This window comes from Sceloporus undulatus, chromosome 6, assembly GCF_019175285.1.
Source record: "Sceloporus undulatus isolate JIND9_A2432 ecotype Alabama chromosome 6, SceUnd_v1.1, whole genome shotgun sequence".
In the NCBI taxonomy this organism is placed as follows: Eukaryota; Metazoa; Chordata; class Lepidosauria; order Squamata; family Phrynosomatidae; genus Sceloporus; species Sceloporus undulatus.
In genome coordinates, this window is record NC_056527.1 from 101,612,977 (window position 1) to 101,637,818 (window position 24,842).

At 43.8% G+C, this 24,842-nt stretch overlaps 1 protein-coding gene across 4 annotated transcripts in view; it reads left to right on the forward strand.

Moving 5' to 3' along the window:
- The window catches only part of ZNF219 (zinc finger protein 219), a 29,148-nt gene that overhangs the window by 702 nt on the left and 3,604 nt on the right, over nucleotides 1–24,842 (forward strand). Inside the window, exons 1-5 of one of the 4 annotated variants that reach the window (XM_042473319.1) lie at nucleotides 643–823; nucleotides 5,817–5,921; nucleotides 12,645–12,696; nucleotides 14,082–14,190; nucleotides 17,625–19,068. In XM_042473319.1, coding sequence (XP_042329253.1) covers nucleotides 14,185–14,190; nucleotides 17,625–19,068 — 1,450 coding nt within the window. In that variant the 5' untranslated portion in view covers nucleotides 643–823; nucleotides 5,817–5,921; nucleotides 12,645–12,696; nucleotides 14,082–14,184. Of the gene's footprint in view, nucleotides 1–642; nucleotides 824–5,770; nucleotides 5,922–12,644; nucleotides 12,697–14,081; nucleotides 14,191–17,624; nucleotides 19,069–24,842 lie in introns of those variants that run through there. The other 3 variants (XM_042473321.1, XM_042473322.1, XM_042473318.1) reach the window with 3 other exon arrangements.

Sequence of the window (24,842 nt, forward strand, 5' to 3'; positions counted from 1 at the left end):
GGGATGTGTTAACACCCCCCCCCCCCAAATGTAGGGCCTTCTAGGATAATGGAGGCCACCCACAACCAAAGCAGGGGAAACAAAACAAGCAAACCCCAAACATTCCCCAATCATATAAACTGAATTTGGGATAAATGGGGGGAGGCTGACCCCCCCAAAAAACCCCACCTCTGAAGTGGTTTTGGGGAGAGGTAAAGAAAGAGTCCATGAAGGTTTGGGGGAAGTGTGGGTGTAAGGTGAGGGGATGTGTTAGCCTCCTCCACCCCAAAGGAGGGCCTTCTCAATTTGTAGGGTCTTCTCAATGTCTATGTAGGGCTTTATCAATTCCCCCCCCCCCCCCCCCAAATGTAGGGCCTTCTCAGTTTTTGCCTCCCCTTCTCCAAAACCACTTCAGAGGTGATGGGGGCCTACCTCTAGGCAAATGGAGGCCACTGCCAATGCAAAGGGCAAATGAAATAGAAATGTAAATTCCTGTTTGTTCGTGACCTGGATTTAGGATAATGGGAGGCCCCAAATAACTAGGACACGGAGGGAAATAGTAAATAGAGAGAGAGAGAGAGAACTGGACCCAAATTTATGAGGTGTGAGGGGAAGGATAGTTGGGGGTGACTGTGGGGAGCATAGGGAGCTGAGGGTCCTGACCCCAAAGGAGGACAAGGCACTTGCAAAATGTAGGACCTTCTATAGGAAAATGGAGGCCACGACCAAAGCGAAGAGAAAGACACTAATGCAAATGTAAATTCGTGTTTCTTCATGACCCGAATTTGGGATAATGGGGCCCACACTATAGCAGATTCGCCATCTCTGAAGTGGTTTTGGGGAGGTAAATTAAAAGAGAGAGACTTTATGGGGTGTAAGGGAAAGGACAGTTGGGGGTATCTGTGTGGAGCATAGTGGCCTGGGGTCACTATGTGTGGAGCATAGTGGCACTTGCAAAATATAGGACCTTCTAGGAAAATGGAGGCCACGGCCAAGGCAGAACCCCCCCCCCCCAAATACTCCCCCATCATGTGGACCGAAATTTGGGGTAAACCTCTGAAGTGGTTTTGCAAAGGGAGGTGAATTAGGAGATTGAGAGAGAGAGACCATGAGGTTTGAGAGAAAGGAGGTTTGGGGGAAGTGTGGGGAGTCAGGTGAGGGGATGTGTTAACCCCAAAGGAGGATGAGGCACTTGCAAAATGTAGGATCTTCTATGGAGGCCACTGCCAAAGCGAAGGGAAAGACACTAACAGAAATGTAAATTCCTGTTTCTTCGTGACCTGAATTTGGAATAATGGGGCCCCCTCCATCACCTCTGAAGTGGTTTTCGGGAGGGAGATAAATTGAGAGAAAGAGAGAGAGAGACATTTTATGGGGTGTGAGGGAAAGGACAGTTGGGGGTGTCTGTGGGGAGCATAGTGACCGAGGAGGGGGTCCTGACCCCAAAGGAAGACAAGGCACTTGCAAAATGTAGGACCTTCTAGGAAAATGGAGACCATGACCAAAGCAAAGGGAAAGACACTAACAGAAATGTAAATGCATGCTTCTTCGTCTTCTGCGTGGCCCCTGCCCCAACTACGTGACCCGAATTTGGGATAATGGGGGGAGGCTCCTCTGAAGTGGAGAGGGACTGTATGGAGTGTGAGGGGAAGAAGGATTGTGGGGAGTAGGACGAAGGGATGTGTTAACCCCAAAGGAGGATGAGGCACTTGCAAAATGCAGGACCTTCTAGGAAAATGGAGGCCAAGACCCAAGCCAAGCAAAAGACATTAATAGAAATGTAAATTTGTGCGTCTTCCTGATTTGGGATAATGGGTTGGTGGTGATCCCACTCACATCTGAAATCGTTTTGGGGAGGGAGATGAATTGAGAAAGACCCTTTATAGGGTGTGAGGAAAAGGAGAGTTGGGGGTATGTGGGGATGTCCGACCCCAAAGGAGGATGAAGCACCTGCAAAATGTAGGACCTTCCAGGATAGTGGAGGCCATGACAAAGGTGGTGGGGGGGAAACTACTCTCTAGCCATGTGACCCGAATTTGGGATAATGGGGGCCTCAACCCTCCACCTCTGAAGTGGTTTGGGGAGGGAGGTGAATTCTAGGAGATGGAGGCCATGATCAAAGCAAAGTGGAAAAACGCTCCCAGAAAAATAAAGGGGTGCCTCTTCGTCCTCTGCATGGCCCCTGCCACGTGACCCAAATTTGGGCTAATGGGAGGGGGCACCTCTGAAGTGGTTTTGGGGAGGGAGGTGAAAAGAGAGACCCTATGGGATGTGAGGGAAAGGAGGGTTGGGAGGTATATGGGAAACAGAATGACTGGGTGTCCTGACCCCAAAGGAGGACAAGGCACTTGCAAAATGTAGGACCTTCAAGAAAGATAGAGGCTATGATCAAAGCAAAGGAAAAATAATTCTAGAAATGTAAATTGATCCTTTTTTAACCTGCTCAAAATGGAGGTGAGTTCCACATTCCTCCAGGATGGAAAGTTGAAATGGAGGACAGGACCTGGGAAATTGGGGTTGAAGGCACCTCTGGGAGGTGTGTGTGTGTGTGTACACATACACACACACACTTGGGAAGGTTTAGCAGGTGGCTTGGAGGCCATGCTAGTAGTGGGGCTACGCTGTGTTGTGTGTGTTTGTGTTGTGTGGATGGCATCCCATGTGAGGTGCTGAAGAGACCGGGTCCCAAAAGAGGCCACACATTTCCCCCTCTCCAGGGCATCCTTTCCTACAACTTTAATTCCTGTTGGCCAGTCCCATTTTTTTAATGGAAAAATGGAAAAATCAACAAATCCTATTAAATCCTATTATTAATAATAGACTCAATGGAAAAACAGGGGTGCAGTGTGTGTGTGTGTGTGTGTGTGTGTATGGGGGCATCGTATAGCGCAACAATGAACAGTTGTGATTGGGGTCCAGTTGTGTGGGGTTCATAGTGGGAAGAGGCTTCTCCTGGAAAACCAGGGATGCAGTGTGTGTGGGGTCAGTAGCTCTCCATGGCATCCCACCACCTGTTTCTCTCCTGTTAGGGAGGGATACCTTTCTTCCTCAGTTCCATTTTTTTTCATGATCCTGCAGTGCCACTAAGTGTTGTGCATGGGATGTGTATGTTGTAAAGGGGAAATCTTACAGCCCAACAACACGAAGTTGTGATTCTCAAGGACTTATAAACTTAACACTCCCAACGCAAGTGTGTGTGTGTGGGGGGGGGGTAGCTCTCCAGGGGATCCCACCATCTCTTTCTCTCCTATTCCCAGTCCCATTTTTTTTGCATGCTCCTGCAATGTCACTCAATAGAAAACAAGGTGTGTGTGTGGGGGGTGATCTTATAGTTTTGATTTGGATTCCGGTGGGGGGGGGGGGTCGATAATCTCCTAGTAGGAGGGGTTTTTACTTCTCCTCTTTGCCATTCCCATATTTTTTCATGCTCCTTTGGGACCACTAAATGGAGGTCAGTGTGTATATATGAGGGCAGCAGGAGTGTATGTGTGAATCTTATAGTCCAACAACAGAAAGTTGTGATTCTCAAGAACTTAAAACTTAAATCAGGGTGGGGTCAGATTGTGTGTGTGGGGGGGGAGGGTTGTAGTCCTTAGTCACTGGAACAGCCCCCTTTACTCATCTCTCTTCTCTCCTTCCCCCTCTTGGAATGTGCACTGGAGCATTTGCTGAGGCAGCTGCTCCCTTTGTTTGGGGTGTGTGGGGTGGGGAAGGGGGGGTCATCTCTGTGTCTCACTGGGACAGTCACTCTCTTGTCTGGCCTGCAGGCCAAGGCAGGGCTTATGGTAGGAGTGTGGGGACTGGTGCACGCTCTCCCATTGATATGCCCCCTCCCTCCTACTCCCTCATCAAGGCCTGGAAGTTGGCGGGAGTTGGCTTGAGGCCTGGCAGCCGCACTCTTGGGTAAAAAAACTGCCCACTTTTCCCTTAGGATGCGTTCCCCTAAGAAGCAGCCATCTTGTTTGTGTTTTTGAGTGAAACTGAACGAGCATCCTTCAGCACAGTTGCATCACCTTAAAGTGTAACACTCCCTCCCCGTCTTATGCACAAACAAGCAAGGCAGGAGAGTCTTTCTCAGTCACACTGAGTAGGCTGCAAAGATTTGATATTGTGGGGGATTATTGTATTTCCTTCCCCCTCTCCGATTAGTCATTTGGGTAGTGCCATAGGCCCAGTATGGCAGGTTGCCAAAATGAATCAGCTGTCTTTTATTTAGGCTTGCAAATACCACCAGCCTTTCACTGCTGCAGGAGAACAAGGCAAGACTGTTTGATTTGGGCAATACCAGCCACAGGGCAAGCCCCCAGATATTTTCTCTTTACTCTGGGCCACCATTTTAGGCAGCTGGACTGTTATCATCATAAGGATGTTAGGATATCATCTAGTGTGTTTTTCCTTGCTCAGGGTTTGGCCTCAGTAACAATCAGAGAGCTTGCAAAATAGAAAGACCATGGAGGCTGTGTAAAGTGCCTTTCCTTCACCCCTAACCACAATCAGCTGCCCTTAACCACCCCAAACTGAGATTATGGGTTAGAATTTCACAGACATAATTTCCAAGGAGTCTTGAGCCTTGTTTCCACTATTATTAAAAGCTAAGATTTGCTCATTTGGAAAGGATCATAAAATGTTCCCACAGAACACACACACACACACCCCATCAATATGACAAGCTTTCAGGCTGCACATTTTTCAATATGACAAGCTTTTAAGTTGTACAAAACTTTTCTTCAGGAATCAATAAAAAGTTCAAAGTAATGACTTTTCCCTGCCTGAGGAATGTTTCTATGAATCTCACAAGGCTGCTGCATTACATACTCTATCTGAACCACCTTAGGGCTTGTTAGTACAAGTTTATGATGTTATTCTAAGGTTGTTATCCTGAAATAATAGCCCTTGTCTATACATGCAAAAATTCCAGGGAGTTTCCGCCACACTCCATTACTACCTTCATTCAAAGGGTGCTGTACACCATCTGACAGTAATCACAATCTAATTTTAGTTTACAACATGGTCATCTAACCCAGGGTGAGAGAAATTAAGAAAGAAGTGTTCAGAGGCCTTGCTCTTGCCATGGGTTGCCAAATATCTTTCAACTGATTATCACTTGACTGCGTAGCAAATCAGCATTGCTGAATTCAAGGCCTTCTATTCCAAAATCACTATTATGAGAAAATCTCTACACTAGAGACTTAAACCATTTTAATAATATGTTGTCTTCTCAGAGAATTCTGGGAACTGTAGTTTTGCAAGGATGGCTAGTGGTCTAAAAGGTCAGTGTTATTCTTACCCTCCAATTCCAATGTTATATTTTAGTAGCAAGGAAGAAGCCTTGACTGTTAAGGTGCTAGAGATCTCCTGATTACTCTCTTGATACTGTATTCCCTGTCCATTGGAGATAAGGAATGTATGTCTCTAGTGATGTTCAGGGATGTAGCCAGGATTTTGGGAAGGGGGGGTCCAGACTAAGTGCCACCATGATAATGGGGCTTGGGTGCGGCCCCCCTTCATTTTATCTAAACGAAGGGGGGGCCCGGACCCCAAGCCCCCCCCCCCCCCCCGGCTACGTCCCTGTGTTGTTGGACTGCAACAATCAGCATTCCTCATCCTTTACTGTTTTTGCTAGGAATGATGAAAGTTGGAGTATAACATCAGGCCTCTGCTCCTGCTGTAAATCCTCCTTTAGGAGGAGAAAAGTAATCTGTATAACAGGATGTACAAACAGTTGAAAGTACATGTGCATTTTGCATCTGAAGTATAAAACACACAAAGATGTCTGTGTCACATTGTAACTTGCGATAAAGGTCATGCCTGTGTCTCATTGTTTGTTGTATGTACAGTCTAGAAATAATGCTGATACTACTAATAAAACATGATGACAATGACAGCAGCAGCTGCAGGGTTAAGAAAGAAGTGCTGTTCCATGAGAAGTGATAGAGAAATAAGTGAGCAACCTTGTGATAAACCTGCTATCTAAATACAATGCTTAAATGCTGCAGTATCTGTTTTTAGTTGTTTGAATTGTATCATACAAACAGCAGATGTTTTGGTAAAACTGTTCCTGGACTGAACCATTTTAGACAGCAGGAATGGGGGATGGCTTAATTGAATGTCCCTAAATAGATGTATGTGTCTTGCAAAAAGAAAACTAGACACAAGGCCAGAAAGATTTTGCCTAGCTTCCCTCATATGCTGGCCTTGTATGAACAGTATTAACAGGAATGTGACTGGTGTTTTATTTTATTTTTTTAAGTGGGGAAGCACTGAGTTGCACACACACACACACACATGCATGCATGCATGCACACAGGAAGTCGGTTCTGTGAAAGATATTGTCTTACCAATGAGAATTATCAACTCCAGACAGACATTTCTCATAGTTTCCTCTGTTCTTCTGTGAGGTCTGTTGCCCTGAGGCAGGAATGGTGGAAGGGAAGGGGATATCACATGATAAATACCGGTAGTATGAATTCACAGCTCTGATTCATGCATACCCAAATTGTGAGTTGTCAGCTAAGATTTCCACCCTCCCTCTTCTCCAACAAAGCAGGATGCCTTGAATGCAGAGGAGGCTGCTAGGCCTTGTATCACCTTCCTTCCTCTTAGATTTCCTCTCCTAAGCTTCCACACACCATACCCACCATGCTGCTCCCAAACACTCACATACATGATATTCACAGGGAGTAAAATTTCCATATTGGAAATTTCCTTTGAATGTAAGATTTTAAAAAGCACATGCTGAAAACTGCATATTTTAAATACCTCCTAACGCACTTTGACCAGTCTATTGCACTCATAAATGAGAGTGGTCAAAGAGCAAATTTTCATTTTAATGGGCAAAGTGATGATTTGAAATTCCATTAGTGACTGTGGAACCGAGAAGCAGGTTCATTACTGCAGAATCCAAACTTGTGATTCTGTGAGTGTTTGCTTACCTGGTACAAGGAGGGTGATGAGCATCTGAGATATATCATGTGTCCCTAGTTGGTGGGAGGTCCTTGATGCCTCAGTTGTTTACACAAAGCACTGTGTAAGTGGTGCAAGCTAATACAGAAGTGGGGACCCTTTTTAAAAAAACGGGGGGGGGTCACAGTGCTAATATAAGCTGTCTGGTGGGCCAGCTCAAAGAATGCATTTTAGCTTGCAAGCCCTCTAAATAGACTCCATTATTTATTACACAAGAGATGGATATCCTGCCTTGTGTGTGTGTGTCTTCAGACCTGTTGACCCCATGAATTTCAGAGGTGGTTTTGCCAGTTCCTTCCTCTGAAATATAGCCTGCAGCACCTGGTATTTGCTGCCATGTATTCTAAGAAAAAGTGGATTGAGATGAACTGTTAATTAGTTTGCATAATGATCAGTTCATAACACTCCACTTATGTCCCTTTGCAGATGCTTCTCCTGTGAAATAAAGCTTTTCTGACAAACAAATCACCAGATAGAGCAAGTTGGAGAGCCTGAGGCCTAAAAGGTTTGGTTCAGTTGCAGCAACTGGCAGCCTTTGCCAGCATAGCCATTGGGAGGGGATGATAGAAGCTGCACCTTTAGATCTGCACAACTACTGTATATACTGCCTGACATAAAGATAGCCCCCAAATCTTCTGCAGAACCTTCAAATTGCTACCAACTAGAATTGAAACCAGCTTTGAACTTCAAATCACTGGTTCTGCATTTTAGACCTGGAGCTATAGGCTGGGAAACCTGCAGCCTGCCTGTTGCTGGAATCTGTCTCCCATCAGCTCCAGTAAGTCTGGCTAATTGTGAGGAATGATAGGACTAATAGTAATCAACATCTGGGTGACCTGCCCCTGTTAATAGTGGGTTTATGTAACTTTTAACAGTTGAAGCTTTTCCTATAGAGGTTAGAGTACTAAGAGTTCATTCTTACAGATCCTTAGCTACTCTTCACAAAACTAGTACCATGAAGAAAGAATGAAAGTGTTCCTGTGGTGTAGAGTGGCAGACTAGGTTTCTGGCAATATGGGTTCAAAACTCCCTAGTAAGCTGTAGTATTCACTAGAGCAGTTACAATATCTATGACTAATGTGACTTGTATTAATTGAAGAGGAGGAGGAGATGCATGTATCTGCGCCCCTTCCCTGAGTTTCTTTAGGGAAAAGCTAGGATAAAATGGATTAAAAACACACAAAATCAGGTGTTTGTTTATTTAATCTATATCTGGCTTTCCATTGTGAGACCAAAAACATCTTACAGTATAATTTAATTAATTCCTAATTTAATATGCCTCTATATTGTGAATGCATTTTCAATCTCTTATCTAGCTCCAACACCTTTTGGTGGTTTTACAGATGGATATGTGTAGGATGATGGATGCAAAAAGGTTAGAAAAGGAATCTATCCATAATGAGGGAAGAAGTACAGTGGTGCCTCGGGTTACGAAATTAATTCGTAACGCGGCCGCTTTCGTAACCCGAAAAGCCTTCGTAAGCCGAATTGCCATAGGCGCTAATGGGGAAAAGCCGCGATTCCGTGCGAAAAAGCCGAAAAAAGCACCAAAAGTTTTTTCGTAACCCGAAAAAACATTCGTAACCCGAAACAATAATTCCCTATGGGATTTTTTCGTATCCCGAAAATTTCGTAACCTGGGTATTTCGTATCCCGAGGTACCACTGTAGTCATAATGATCACGTTTAAAGTGATCATGTAGATGACTATGCTAACAGAATGGTTCCATGCAGAGCAAGCTAGATAAAAACACCTGGGGGTCAGAGACAGTTTCTAAAGGATTTATTCCAAGTCATGAAAGCGTATGAAAAGAATCGGTGTATTGGGATGATCCCAGTGATGGACTGGGGAGAGCCATGTAATTGTTGGGACCTGAAACTCACTGGCTGATTCTGGGCCAGTATTTTTTCAGCTTGATCTACCTCACAGAATTGTTGGAAAAATAAAGTAAGGGAAACAACCATGTATGTTATTGTGAGTTCATTAAAGAGCTGTACTGGAACAGACCCAAAGCCTATCTTGGCCTGCATTTTGTTCCCAGAGTGGCCAGCTAGGTGCTTATAGGAAGCCCACAAGTGGGACATGAGCACCCTGACCTTCCCCAGTAACTGGTATTCAGAGATATTTTGCTACTGTTATCAGAGATAAAACAGATATACAGCCCTTGTGACTATTAGCCATTGGCAACACTGATTTTTTCCCATGAGAGGCCGACACCTCCCCATAATTCTGACATGAGCTGCCGCCCTTACTTGGTCCATGAGCCATCCCTGCTTCTTTCCATCAATGCCATTTAGGTTGGCACTTGTAATATACTGCAACTCCAGGGAGGAAGCTGTTAACTGAGAATGAAGGAGAGGATGCCATTCCCCTTATCAGATCTTTGACTTCGAAATGGTGGTTTGCTTTGAGATGGCGTCTAGGCACAGGAGAGAACTCTCTTCAAAAGAATTATAAAAAGAGAATTTCAGCAGATGCCTAACAAGGTGAAATGATCTCTTCTACACAGCTCTTTTAAAGTTTCAGGATCGCTGTCCTCTTTTACATCTAGTCAGTCACTTAATGGGCAAAGACAGCCCCACTTTAACTGCAGCTGTGTCCCTTACAAAGAGATAAGGCCAGGGCCGGGCATAAAGCAGAGCAAGTTAATTCCAATAGGCAGGGCTGGTGGTACTTGTCAGCATTGTTGGGAATTTGCCAAAGTCACTCCACCAAGGGCTACACTGTCTCTGAGACTGGCCTAGCTGCTTTTTTTCTTTGCTGATGTTGCCTGTTCAAAATCAGTAATAATTGGAGAAGCATTCACCTCCTTCTCTACTCATTTTGCCTTCTTGGAGTGTTTTTATTCTGGTCCAACATACACTGCAGAAATCATCCAGTTTGAGATGGCTTTAACTGCCCTGGCTCAGTGCTAGGGGATCCTGGGAATTGTAGTTTATTTTGGCACCAGATCTCTCTAACAGAGAAGGCTAAATTTCTCATAAAATGACAGTTCACAGACTTATCTAGCACTGAGCCAGGGCAGTTAAAGTGGTCCCAAAATGGATTGTTTCTGCAGTGTGTTTTGGACCTCAGTCTGCCTAATCTATCAAATCTATCTAAATACTGTACTCATATCCTACCCTCTAAAGATCTCAGGTTGCCTTACAATAAAACCAACTTGACAACTTCAAACAGCATAAAAATAAAATTGATTTTTAAATGCTAAGAATATATTAAACAATTTAACAAGTCTAAAAGTCAGACAAACTGGTTAAAATACTTGAAAACAATTTAAAAACCATATACATGGGAGCGTTTATTTTAAACCAATTAGATTTTAGTGAATAGCCACATTTTCACTTGGTGCTGGAATGATGGTGCTGTTGGTACCAGTTGGGTGCATAACAGGTGCCACAGCAGACCTCTTCCCACTATGTTCCCTCCACATTCACTGGGTCTAGAGGTGAAGGACCCCTGTGAATGTGGAAAAACCGCAAATAAAAACAACAACAACACTTTTTTCCCCTTTAAGAGAACACCTCTCCAGGAATTTCCAGTTCCACCAGTCCAACTCTACAGTCAACATCTGCCAGAAGCTGATCATAGAATCATGCTGCAGGACCTACAAATGGCTAGAAAGATATTTTCTCTAGGAACATCTAGGCTCTTCACACAACTCTATGGTTAATCTCTGGCAGAATTGCACTGGAGGGCCTAGAAATTCTTAGAATGTATTAATCAAAATCACAAATAATCAAATCCACAAAAGTCAAAGCCATAAATGTGAAAGCCAACCATACACAATTATAGCCAGCCCTTCATATCCATGGATTCTTCATCCACACATGTAGCCAGCCACATCTTGAAAATATTTTTAAAAAAATATACACATTCCCGAAAGTAAACATTGATTTTGCTATTTTATATAAGGGCCACCATTTCATTATGCCATTGTATTTAATGAGACTTGAGTATTTATAGATTTTGGTATCCATGGAGGGGGTCCTGCAACCAAACCCACAATACCAAGGGCTCATTGTATAGTGCTATAGTTCCAATTTTACTGCTGTGACAGCATTATACGGAATCTTTGAATTTGCAGTTTAGCCAGTGGTATTCTGAATTCTCAGCTAGAAAGCGCTAGTGCTTCATCAAAGTACAGATCCCAGGATTCCATCAAATGTTGCCATTATGATTAAACTGAAATATAGCCCTATGACAGCTGTACATATTGAGCCTGGAGGAAGAGGGCAAGTCAAGAAGCAGAGAGAATGCAGGCCCTACACAGGAAAGAAATTCATTAATAAACCCACTTCGCACCAAAAATAAATAAAAACAACCCACAAACCGGTAGCAAACTCTTCCTGCAAACGAGAGAGGAAAACAGGGATGTAGCTGCCTTTGCCTGGTGATACCCAGCATTTGTGTGAAGATCCTTGGAACATTTCCCTTTCCCTCCAGTTTCTGGCTTGGTGCAATGAGAGAGGGAACCTGTTGGTTTATTTCAGAAAGAAGAGAGGTTTGAAGGGATGTGGGGAAGAAGTTTGCCATGTTAATGGTCGGGTTCTGAAGGAATAAAACTATATTGCAGAAGATGGCAGACTGGCCTAAGGCAGAGTGGGGGTGAGGGTTGGGTAAATATGTTGATCAGGCCACATCTGCTTATGGTACTGGGGCACAGCACATTTATTTATCTTAGGATACATTTCTTTGGTATTTGTATCACACATCGTCATTGTTTCAGATTTGCAGTAGGATGGGAACACTACCATGAAGCACATACACTGGGCCCTTGGTATCTGCTGGGGTTTGGTCCCAGGAGCTCCTGTGATAACAAACTCCATGGATGCTCAAGCCCCATTAAATATAAAGGTATGGTAAAATAGTGTTGATCAGGCCACATCTTGCATAAAATGGCAAAATCCCAAAATTTACTTTTGAGAATTTATATTTTTTTTGAATATTTTCAAGCCATGAATAGTTCAATCTGTGGATAAAGAATCTGGGGATCCAGATGGCCAACCTCATACAGTTTTGTGTATATCACTAATCATAGATCAGAATAAAGGACAAATAAAGCTGTTAAAAGGCATGGAGAAGAAATTGCAGGCAGCCCCAGCATTGGGTCAGGTGCGCACTGTGTTGTGTCAAGTCCAGAAACCTCTTCCCCAATTCTGCTTGTTTTGGGTGGGTAACCTTGGGCATTTCCAACGTTAATGGCTTAATACTGTACTCTAGTTGTACTTTGCTATAGGCCAAGCTGGTTAGGACCAAATGGACATGGTATTCAAAAACACATGGAGATAATTGTTTCCCAACCCTATTTTCTGCTTCCCTTCTCCATTATATTCATGCTCACCTGCCCACAGCACACTTCCCTTCTTCATTGATCCCTCTGTTATCATCCTGCCAGCAGCTTGCAGCCTCTCTTGCCCTTTGCGCTCTGGACATTTTTTCTCAGTGCCAAATATGGTATTTCCCTAACAGATGCTGAACTGTTGTTCTTTTGTTTACATCCTCACCCTCAGAAGGTAGAATATTTGTAAATGTCTTATGGTGTCATTTTAGGTCAGCTGTAGATGTGTAGGAAAAGGATCAGTTTAGGACCAGAGCTGTGTGTGGTTTTATTTTTTAAACATACTCCACTCACTCTCTCTCTCTCTCTCTCTCTCTCTCTCTCACACACACACACACACACACACACACACACTTTCAAATAGGAGCAGCGATATTTGGCAAAGAAGAGGCAGAAAGAACGCCCATATGTAGCAGGTGATCCCAAGCAATACATTTATATCTCACAAATTCCAGAGCCAAATGCTTCTGTTTTTATTGGCTTCTGTGGAAGTGTAGGCTTTTCTGTTATTCCGGTCTGTGGGTGTGTGTTCTGCTGAACTCTGCAAAGGAATGGGAGGTTTTACGTGCAAGAGCTTGTACTGTGAGATTCTTTGAAGTATTGGGAAACGTTGCTAAGGTGGGATTGTTAACACATCATTTGCCATGTGTGTACCTTACCTCCAGTGAGCCCCAAGCAGCATTGGAGCTTCACAACAGTCCTATGAGGTAGATTATATTTATGGTGATTTGTTGTTAAGTTATTCTTTCAGCTTCACAGCTCCCAAGCTTGGAACAGAATGTATATTTTTCAGTTCCAAGGACAGGTTTTAAGCAGCTGCACCAAACTAGATGATCCTTTCTCCCATAATGAACACATTTTCTGGGTGATTCAGGAGGATCAGTTTTGCTGTATGTAGCCAATTGTCTCATATTAGAGATCAGCAAAGACATTTCCATCAGTTCAAGCATTTTGAGATCCTGGTGGATATTTTTGTCTTTGTTAGTCTTTGTATGAACTCCTTAGTCATGACAGCAGAGACAGCTATAGCTTTTTTCCAGACTGTGCCTGTCACAGACTCCCTCTGCCTCATGCCTGCAGTGAGGTATAACACTTCAGTCTTTTTTTTATGCTACAGAAAGTGAGAAGAAAGAGTGGGAGACAGGGCTAGGCTGGGAGCAACAGGATAACAGAATCAGTGGCTGCTTCCCTTTTTATTTTATTTTATTTTGCTTAAGAGCCACCAGACCAGCAGACAAATATCTCCAGGTTGCAACCTGGCAACCTGCTTGGCTTTTTCCCCCTCTGTGTGTCCTCACGCTGCCAGAGCAGTTAGGCTTAAAGCAACCTCAGGAATGTTGACCTAAGACCCGCCATGAGTAACACCTATCAAGGTTCTGTAGGTTGTTTATTGCATCCCAGGGAAGTAGAATAAAGATTGCTGTGCTATGTCAGGTCAGGCTTTGAATCAGCTTCCTGTCTGTACTCTCAGAGGGTTTTCTAAGGGATGAGACACCAAAGCTCAAATTCATTGGGAAACAGAACCCTCTGCATTACCAGAAGCCCTTCCCCTCAATTGTGAGTCCTCTGTCTGTAAAAAGGCGCCATTAACAAGTTGCAGGTCTCTTTAATTCTGTTTTTGATATGCTCCAAGGTTTGAGCCTTGGCATTGACACAGATTTAATCCCGGTGACTTATTTTTTTTTGCAGAAGAAACTTCTTAGATTTGTAACATAATGTGAACTTTGAAATGGCAACAGTGCCTGCAAAGACTGAAGCTTTATTGTTGAAATTCTCTCCCTCTTCCATCCCTTTCCTGCAGCTCATGCTCCCACCTCACTACCTGCCCAGTGTGACATGTCGGGTGCCATCCCACTGGTGGCCCTTTCATCCATCAACAACTGAAGCATGTGATCAGGAGCACCATGGAGGTGAGTTGCTGGAGTCAACAGACCAGAGCTGAATAGAGATAAGGAAAAGGGACTCAAATGCTTCTCCTCCCATAATTTTCTATTTTTACCTTCCTGTCTCCCATAGCCATATGTCTGAAAGCTACTGAAGATGAGCAACTTCCCAGGTTCATCTTGGATTAATGTAGAAAAGATCTTAGATTTCCTACCCAAACTACCCTCTCCACAATCACTAGCAAAATAAGATTTGTATAATTATTCTAAGCCAGTTTAAGGCCTGGAGAAATGGCTTACCTTTCCGTCTCTGCGATTCTTACACCTACTAAATGTAAAATGGTTAATTGGTACAGGCTGAATCTGCATTGCAAAAATAATCCAGTTTGACACCACTTTAACTGCCATGGTGCAGTGTTATGGAATTCTGGGTTTTGCAGTTTGTTGTGGCATTAGAGCTCTTTGAAAGAGAAGCCTAGATGTTTCACAGAACTACAGCTTTCCATAGCATTGAGCAGCCCTGACAATTAAAGTGGTGTCTGAAAAGACATAACACAAAAGGAGAAGGAAATAGTATTAGGGAAGAGGATCAAGTCCAGTAGATACTGTGGAGTTTATCAGACAAGGAAAATTGGAAGTATAATCCAATGGTAATCTGAATGCAATCATGGGGTTTAACGTTATTGTGTGATAACCCACTACACACAAATTCGGGCAATGGGAAGTCAGTCTGAGTACAATCATGGGGTTTCACGTTATTGCGTGATAGACTACCACATGCAAATTTGGGCAATGGCATGCTATTTTTGGACAATGGGGAGCCAGTTCGAATGCACTAAACATTCACGTAATTTCGCTAAACTAGCAACTTTATGTGAATGCGTTCTGGTCCTACAGTACTTTCTTTTCATTCAAAATTAAGAGAAATTCCTCACGTGTGATAAACTCCTGTCTGTCCTTCTACCCCTCCAAGGCCAGGATGGTAGCAGTTAAGACGTAGGGAAGTCCTTTCATCATCTTCTGGGTATAGGCATGATGGAGCTGTGTCTGCCTCTCCTTCTCTCCCTTCAAGAATACTTTGTACGCTATATACTTATGTACACTTCGTATGCTGTGGGACTCACCAACGGCTGCTTGTGAAAAATCATTGTCAACATTGGCGTATGTGCTGACACCATACAGGTCTTCGGGCTTCATCAGAGAAATCCAAATTTAGAAATCTTGGCTTTTGAAAATATCATATTTGAGGGAATTTGAAGTGGACAGTTTTTCCATGTGTTTATAGACTTTATTAACAGTTCAGATCATTATAGTAGGATAAGTTTCACAGTCTGCGTTTAATTCCGAGTCATTGTTTTAAAATTTACACAACTGTTTTGCATGTGGAAAATGCTGGGCTTGAAACTGATCTGCTTTTTTGAAGAAGCTTCACAACATACTTTCTAATTGAAATGCATTAATTGGAAGTTATTTTTATCATCACCTTGATATCATCACACACACACACACCATCATGAAAATTGTGTCATTATACCCCTGGGGATGCGGGCAGTCCAGTCAAACTTAAATAAACAAGAAAATTAAGTGACTGCAGAGGTAAAACAAAAACAAGCAAAGAAATGAACAGAATGAGCTTGTCTTTCATTGAGGATGCTTTTTAATATAACAGAGTCATGTTACGCCATTCTGTTTAATATAAAGGGGCAAAGAAAACTAGGAGTTCCTGTCTCAGATTTTACTCCACACCAGGGAATAACTCTGCCTTGGGCAGGTCACATGCTCTCAGCCTCAAGGGAAGGCAATGGCAAACTTCCTCTGAACAAATCTTGCCAACAAAACACTATGATAGGTTCCTTGTAGAGTTGCCATAAGTCAGAAATGTCTTGAAGGCACACAACAACAAAATAACACATTCCAAAGCAGCCTGTCTTTTGAGACAACATTTTACAATCACACAAAGTTCTTTTCTGATAATAACTCAGGAGAATTTTGTCTGTATCTTCTATTCCAACAGTGAGTCAGTGATGGCCCTTCGTATTTTGATTCCACACTCAAGGTCGTTGGTCTTCTTCCTATTCTGCGAATAAGCCTACAGACTATTGGTTTTCAAAATTGCTAAACAAGATTGGATTTTTGCTGCTGAATGGAGGACTTTATTCAATCACTTCCCTTAAACCTCATATGGAACTTTGCCCTCCCAGTAATAACGTTTATTTGGCTTTATTACCAGCTGCTAGCGTACATAGTTGTCTATGGAAGAGGAGCTAGCCTGGTTGCTACTGTTACAGGAAGGGAAGGAAGCTCTCCTTAAACCCCAGAGGAGCCTTTTATAGGAGAGAAGGGGCTTTTTGTTTGCTTTGTCTGCAGCTTGTATGTCAGCCACTGGTTTGCTGACCTCTCTCTGGAAAGTCAACAGAAAGGTTCACACCAAGCCCCCTTTCCTTCATATCAAACTGTTAATAATGGGGCAATACAGACCGCCGCAAAACAGCAGTCTGCATTTGCTCGCTTTTGCACAGGAGGGATAGCACAGCCCCCAAACCGCATTGTCCCACCAGAGTAAAAAGAACCTGGGATTTCTGCGTTCTTTTTGCAGCGCCAGAGTGGCATTGCAGGTGCGTCAGTGGTGCATTCGTGACATCAGTGACGTGCGGCGACGTGTGGATGCTACAGGTCTCTTACATCAAAATGGCACCAGTATGGATGGGATGCCGCCATTACTCCACCGCCGTGCTAGGGTTAGGGACTGTGCAATTGGTGTGCGGTCCCTAATCTTAGTATCAGCGCCAGCACGGCGCTTTTGGCCCGTCTGCTCCGGGCCATACATAGAGCGTGGAAAGGGTAGGAAAAGGTATAGGACAGGGCTGAGCTAAGTGAGGCTCGCAGACGGCCATTGCAGCTACCAGGATTCTCCAAAATTAAGATTTTTTTTTGTCCCTAAATGCCATTTTGTCCCTAAATGGTCCCAGCCATTTCAGGTCAAAGAGAGGTCTTTCTCTAAAGCAAGAAGTGAATAGAAATTGATTTTCCATCACCTCCTATTGTCAGCCATGGAAACCTACTGGGTGACCTTAGACAAATCATACCCTTTTAGCCTCAGAGGATGGCAAGAAAACATGCCAAGAAAACTCCATGATAGGGTCGTCTTAGGATCTCTATAATTTGGAAAGAACTTGAAGGTACATGACAACAACAACTTGTTGTAAAAAAGGCCCTCCATGGGTGTAAAATGGCCATGAGCATTAAAAGATAATGGTGACAATGTCCTCATGGCACCTAGAGGACATTTTAGTGAAACATTTATATTTTTAAAATATTTATTTATTTATTTGCTGGAGGGTGCAGTCCTCCACAGTGTCTTGAGAGGCTAATGTGGCCCCCTAGCCATCTATGGTTTCCCACCCTTGGTCCAGGAAAAAATGCAATGCCGCACTTCTATTTTCTTTTCTTTATTCCTGCAGGGTGCAGATTACCAGTTGCCTTCTGCCAGCCCAGCCGGGCTGGCCCTCCCTTCTCCCTCTTCCTCCTCCTCCTCCTCCTCCTGCGATGGAGCTGATAGCCTGGCTTTTAATGGGGAGCTGGACCTACAACGCTACTCCAACGGGCCAGGGGGACTGGGGAGCGAAGCTCGCCCTTACCCTTGCCCCATCTGTGGTAAGCGTTTCCGCTTCAACAGCATCCTGGCCCTGCACACGCGCATCCATACCAGCGCCTACCCTCTCACCTGTCCCTACTGTGGTCATCGGGCTGGGCAGCGTGCCAGCCTACGCCTCCATCTCCGTTCCCACTGCCCTGAGGCCCGCACCCGCCTCAGCCACCAGAGCCGCTTGCTGCTTGAGTTGGAAGAACGGGCACTTCTGCGGGGGCAAGAAGAAGAGGAGGAGAAAGATGAAGAAGAGGAGGAGGAGGAGGAAGAGGAGGAAGACGAAGAGGAGGAGGAGGAAGAGGAAGAAGAGGAAGAGGAACCGGTTGCTCCTGTCCCTCCCCCACCCCAGCCCATCTTCCGCTGCCCATTCTGCAAGGGCAAATTCCGCACTGCTGCTGAACGGGAGCGCCACCTCCGCATCCTCCATCAGCCGTACAAGTGCGGGCACTGCTCTTTTGCCGCGACCCAAGAGGCAGATCTACAGTGGCACCACCAGCAGGCCCACAGCCTACTGGCTGCAAGGCCGCCCACCCCACCTGCCCCTGTCCCCGCCCCAGCTCCCAAAACTGCCCCACCTGCCCCTTCGGCCTCTGCTCCCACTGCTCCCTCTGCCTCCACACCCACTGAGTTCCGCTGCCAGGTTTGTGGGCAAGCCTTCACCCAGTCCTGGTTTCTCAAGGGCCACATGCGGAAGCATAAAGACTCCTTTGACCACAAGTGCCAGGTATGTGGACGCGGCTTCAAGGAGCCGTGGTTCCTCAAAAACCACATGAAAGTTCATCTCAGCAAGTTGGGCCTCCAGAGCGAACAAAGAGGACTGGGGGCCAGCCGGTCAGCGCAAAGCTTACTGGTGGGTTGTGAGGCTCTTTATCCTTCACTCCTCTCTCCCCGGCCCACTGATAAAACTGGTGCCGGCAATTTCCTGGGCTATGGAGATGCCAGCTGTGCAGAACGCCTGCAGGCTACAGCTAGAGCAGTGGAGAGTGGCCAGCAATGGCGGGAACGCCCTTACACAGCTGGCTCCAAACTTGTGAGAGAAGACCCAAGGGGGACCCACCGTTGTCCAGATTGCTCCCGGACCTTTGGCACATTCCAGCAGATGGCCTTGCACCGCCAAAGCCACCTGTCTCGAGAGAGAGAATGGAACAAGGGGCAGTCTCTGGGTTCTCACCTTCTCACAGGACACTGGCTCCCCACAGGTGTGAGAACCTCCACTGCCGCTAATGCCAGCCCAGCCTTGCTGACCCAGGAGGAAAAGGGTAAGCATGGAGAGGCAGAGCCTCAATGGAACAGTCTGCTTTGTAAATATTTTTTTTGTGGAAAATATGGGGGATTGATATTATACAGAACCTGGTACATAACCAGAAAGAAAGAGCCCCACATGGATGCAAAACCTTTGTTCAGACTACTATTGGCAATCATACAGCTCTCCAAATGTTGTTGGACTGCAAATCCCAGAAGCCCTAGCCAGCATAGCCAATGTCAAGGAATACTGGGATTCGGAATCCAACAACATCTGAAAGTCCACATGATTCCCAGCCTTCACCTAGACCAACTCTTTGTAAATATTAGTTTTTTTTAAAAAAAAAGGTTTGTTACACAAAAGTCTGCTTTCTCAGGAGAAAATGGACCAGTCTCTCATCCCAGTATTGCATAGTTAAACTATGTAACATCAGGTATTTTTCCTTTTATAAAAGGGGATGTGTGAGATTAGGTGGTAGGGGGAGATGAAGGAATTAAAACATATACCTAGTTGAAAACTATGGACAAAGGTCAATAATAAACTGGTGCAAGCCAAAACCACACAAAGCAATATTTACTTGATGTGTGGCTTGTGAAAATGCATAATAAAAGATTAATTTTGCAGTGGTTTGTGTGATAGTACCTGATTGTCACTATTGTTTACTTTATGAGAAAGGTGGGAGACCTGTGTCTTTGCTGCCTTTCAGCAGTGTAGGACTGCTATTCCCTAAAAGGCTCCTCTACAGGTGGGTGATGCCCTTGTTCCTGCCAAAACTGTATCTAGTAGGCACCACTGTGCAGACGTAACTTAATTGCATTATGCACATCATTCAGATCTCCCACCTTTTAGGGGAGGGAATTGTATATTGCAGTACATGCTGTTTCATGTACAGGTTGAGTTTCCCTTATCTGGAATTTAAATATCTGAAATACTGCAAAATTCAGAATTGTCCTCATGAGTGGCTTAGATAGTGACACCTTTGCTTTTTGATGGTTCAATAAACACAAACTTTTCATGCACAATTTTTTAAAAAATACTGCTTATAAAATTACCTTCAGGCTATGTGTATAAAGTGTATATGAAACATACATAAATTCCATGTTAGATTTGGGTCCCATCTCCAAGATATCTCATTATTTATACACAGATATTTGAAAATCCCAAAATCTCTAAAACCTGAAACCTATGCCTTGTTTTAAAAACAGCTGGGGCACTATTGTGCCCCCACTAGATATTTTGGACTCCAACTCCCATCTCTCTTACTATTGGTCATGATGGTTTTTATTGGTTTTAAGGAACTGAGGTCCAAAACATTGCCAGGGAGAAACAAGTGTAAATGTTCCACAGCCCTTTTAAAATAAATCTCATTATGCATTTTCTCACACCCTCATATGTTAGCTCAGAAAAAATGCTACCTATCTAGCTTAGCCATCTGTGTGAACTAGCAGGAAACAAAATAAAAATGAACTGACATTTGTAAAACGTCTATACCTAGTTTGCTGGAAGTATCAGGCAATTGGCTGTATCATTTACTGGTTTGATCTAAGGCTGAGATGGAGTTTGTGCAACCCAAATGCATGCTCTCAACACTTATAATACTGTGTGAAGTCGAAGGCTTTCATGGCCGGCATCCATAGTTTTTTGAGGGTTTTTCAGGCTAATAGGCTGTGTTCTAGAAGAGATTATTCCTGACGTTTCTCCAGGATCATCACAAAGGGGGGCACGCAGGCAGGCTGCACCAGGTGACACTCCAGAAGAGGGAGTGACACCCAGTTGGTCCCCTGGCCCCCTGCGGAACCTTTCCCGAGACAGTGCACACAATTCACTGGTGTGTGCTGCCCATCGTATGCGCATTTCCATGTGGTGTGCTGCTTGAGATCCCACCACCCCAAAAGTGCCACCCCTTGCACCGAGTGTCACCAAGTTGGGTGATGTCACAACGTTTTGCCAGGAGCTGTGGGTGGCATCTTCAGAGAAATCTTCTCCGAAGATGCCAGCCACAGCTGCTAGCAGAACGTCAGGAATAAACTCTTCTAGAACACAGCCTCATAGCCCGAAAAATCCACAAAAACTACTTATAATACTAACTGGGCTAACTGCAACATGTCCCTTGCTCCCCAGTTATGGAAACTTGTTCACCATCCCAAATTCTGCACAAAGAAAATTCAAACTGAAATTTTAGAGGAAATTAACAACCTGTAAAGAGGCTTAAAGATGAAAGAAAAAAAAAATTTTTTTTTGGGAAACGGACTTGATATGTATTTTTAAAAATATGATATATTATTAGGAACGTTTTTTTTATATTTTTGGATGTTTTATTTCTTTCAATAAACAAATAAATTAAAAAAAAGATGAAAGAAAATATTATATGAAATAATAATAATAATAATAATAATAATAGAGAAAACTGGTTTGAGTGTTGGACTAGGACACTAGGAGACCAGGGTTTGAACTCCTGCTCAGGAGACCTACTAGGTTGAACAAGTTACACTCTCTCAACTTCAGAGGAAGACAAGTTCAAACCTCTTCTGAATAAATTCTAGTAAGAAACCCTCCAAGACAGGTTTCCCTTAGGATTGACTTAAGTCAGAAATGAGTTGAAGGTACACAACAACAATAGAAAAAGTGTTTCCCTTTGAAAACGGGGGGAAAAAACCAAATTACATTTATACAAATGAATGCTAAGTTGTTGTAAGAACATCCCTGCACTACAAATATGAGACCCAGTATGGTGTGGTGCTTTGAGTGTTAAAAATATGATTCTGGAGAACAGTTCAGATCTTCACATGGCTATGGAAACCCACTGGGTGTCTTTTGGCAAGTCATGCTGTCTCAGCCTCAAGGGGAGGCAAAATCAAATCTCCTTTGAACAAATCTTGCCTAGGGCACACGACATAAAGAACACACTGCAAATATATCAGTTTCATATGTTTTTTCCCTGTTCTAGCTTTATCTTTTGGTGAGGTTATTACAATATAAACACCCTCACAGAGCTATTTACATTGTAGCCATTCCTGATTAAAGAATATGACTGTTAATCTAATTAAATTTGTGTTGTAGAAACCCACTTATTTTCAAGTTTAACATCTTGTTTGACTCTCAAAAAGAAAAGCTGTGAATCATATGTTATCTCACCTATGAGGTGATTTTTATGTGCCATTTTAATGCATGGCAGCTGTGTTGTTTCAATGTGCCCTCAAGTGGTGAGAGCTGGAATTTATCACACTAGATAATATAGTACAATTAGAAATTAGTTTTTGAGATTATTCTGTTATTTTATAATGATGCACTTGGGTGGAAAAAATTCATATCTTGCCACCCAAAGTCACAAACATGTTCAGACCAAAATTCAGGCCTCATTCTTTACCCTCTCTCTCTCTGTGAATGTTTATATTCATTTCAACGTTCCACAAAGGCCAGCATGAATCAATTGTGGTTGCTGTGTGCCTTCAAGTCATTTCTGACTTATGGCGATGCCATGGCAAATCTGTCACGGGGGTTTTCTTGGCAAGATTTGTCTAGAGGGAATTTTTCATTGCCTTCCTCTGAGGCTGAGAGAATGTGACTTGCCCAAGGTCACCCGGTGGGTTTCCATGGCTGAGTAGGGAACCCTGGTGTTCAGAGTAGTAATCCAGTGCTCAAACCACTGGACACTAAAGTTTTAACACTGACAGGTACCCAAGATTTCAACCACTGCCATTTTCAAACTGGATAAAGCTTAATGAGGGACTTCAGACCTTTTGGATAGTTTTAGATATAAAGTGACTCAGAAAACGGCAATTAGCTGCATTCCCACTGGCCAGGCAGGCTGAGGCCAAGGCAGTTCTAAGCCAAAACATCTCATGGATTCAAGCTTCTCTATCCCTTGAGTAGAACAGATGTGAGTGAATGGGAAGGATGAATAGATCTACCTTCCCCTCTGTCGCCATTTCTGCCACCTTCCAAATGTGGAAGTGCAATATTATGAATCGGAGACCTTTTTCAAACAAAAACAAAACAAGCTTCATTTATATACTGCTTCATACTGCCTAAGCAGTGTCTAACTGTAAGCTAATTTGCCCCCAACAATCTGGGTACTCATTTTAGCGACCTTGGAAAGATGCAAGCCTGAGTCAAGCTTGAGCCCTTTTGCTGGTCTTGAACTCACAACCTTGTGGTTTTGAGTGAGTGGCTGCAGTACAGGCATTTAACCACTGCGCCACCAGGGCTCCTTTTTCTGCTTATGCAGGCTCTTCCTGTGAAGGGCAAGAGCTTCCATGGACAGAAGAGGTTCTCTTGAGAAAGTTTTCCTCTACTTAGAAAGGGGGACAGAAATGGAAATGGCAGGGAGGATGGAGATAGCATGCTTCCCCTCCTCATGTATTGTCTCTGCCAGTGCATCTGCACTGTGGACATAATACAACTTGACACCACTTTAACTGTCATGGCTCTATCATGTGGATTCCTGGGATTTGTAGTTTGTTCTAGCACCAGAGCTCCCTGACAGAGAAGCCTAAATGTCTCCAAGAACTATAAATCTCAGAATTCCAAAGCATTGAGCCATGGCAATTAAAGCGGTGTGAAACTGCATTAATTCTGCAGTGTAGATGCAGCCAAATGTCTGACTAGGGCAATATGTTATCCCAGAAGCTATTATAGGAAAGAGGTCAGAAACATGGTGAGTTTGTCTAGCAACTCTGAATGCCCTCTTACATCTCATAACAGGCTTATAGTTTGTCTTTGTCTGGGATGGAAAGGGGATAGGACCTCAAAAAGTTGGAACTTTTTCAGGGGGAGTCTGTTGGCCCCCAGGAATTTTTCATAGTCCAAAATGCCCCTCTATAATCAGCTTTCAGACATAGTCTCTTCATGTTAATTTGTGTGTATTGTGTACTATCAAGTCGTTTCTGACTTATGGCAACCCTAAGGAAGCCTATTGTGGGGGTTTCTTGGCAAGAGCTGTTCAGAGGAGGTTTGCCACTGCCTTCCCCTGAAGCTATCAGAGTGTGACCTACCCAACATCCCAACATTGGGTTTCATCATGACCAAGCTGGGAATTGTACCCTGGTCTCCAGAATCATAGTCCACCATTCAAACCATTATGCAATGCTGATTCTCCAAAAGAGATACTTGCTGGTTTATAGAAATTATAAGGATACATTATACAATAAAATACACAATAAATGACAATCATAGGATTTGTTTAAAAAGATGGGGGGATTCCTTAAAAATCAACAGCCACATTAAAAGCAGAGTAGCCCGCTGAGAGACAAAAACAAAATAATATCACACTGAAATTTTAAAAAGCAACATCCTGAACACTGAAAGAGAAAGGACACAGTGGATTTCTTTAATAAGTAGTGCCACTATTGAAAAAAATGTGTGCTTGCATGTCTAAATCTGTTTTAAAGACAGGCCCAAAAGTAAAATCTCTCCTTTTCAACTAAGCTGATGATTATGGGAAAGAGGGAGGTATCTGTTAAAATACAGAAACACATGATTGCCAGTTTTTGCATAAAGCAAGAGTGGGCTGGTAGATCATGGTATCTGGATACCATGTTCAGGGACGTAGCCAAGGGGGGGGGATCTTGGGGTCCGGACCCCCCCCTTCCATCAGAAAAATGAATGGAGTGTGCTTCTGCGCCGCTGTACCCAAGCCCCATTATAATGGTGGCACTTAGTCTGGACCCCCCCCCCTTCCTAAAATCCTGGCTACGTCCCTGCCATGTTTTTTCAGTAGATTGTTAAGGATTTCCACTTCTCAAAAGCAGTAATGAAGACTTTCTGTGCCCTTAAAATTAGATTGCTGGG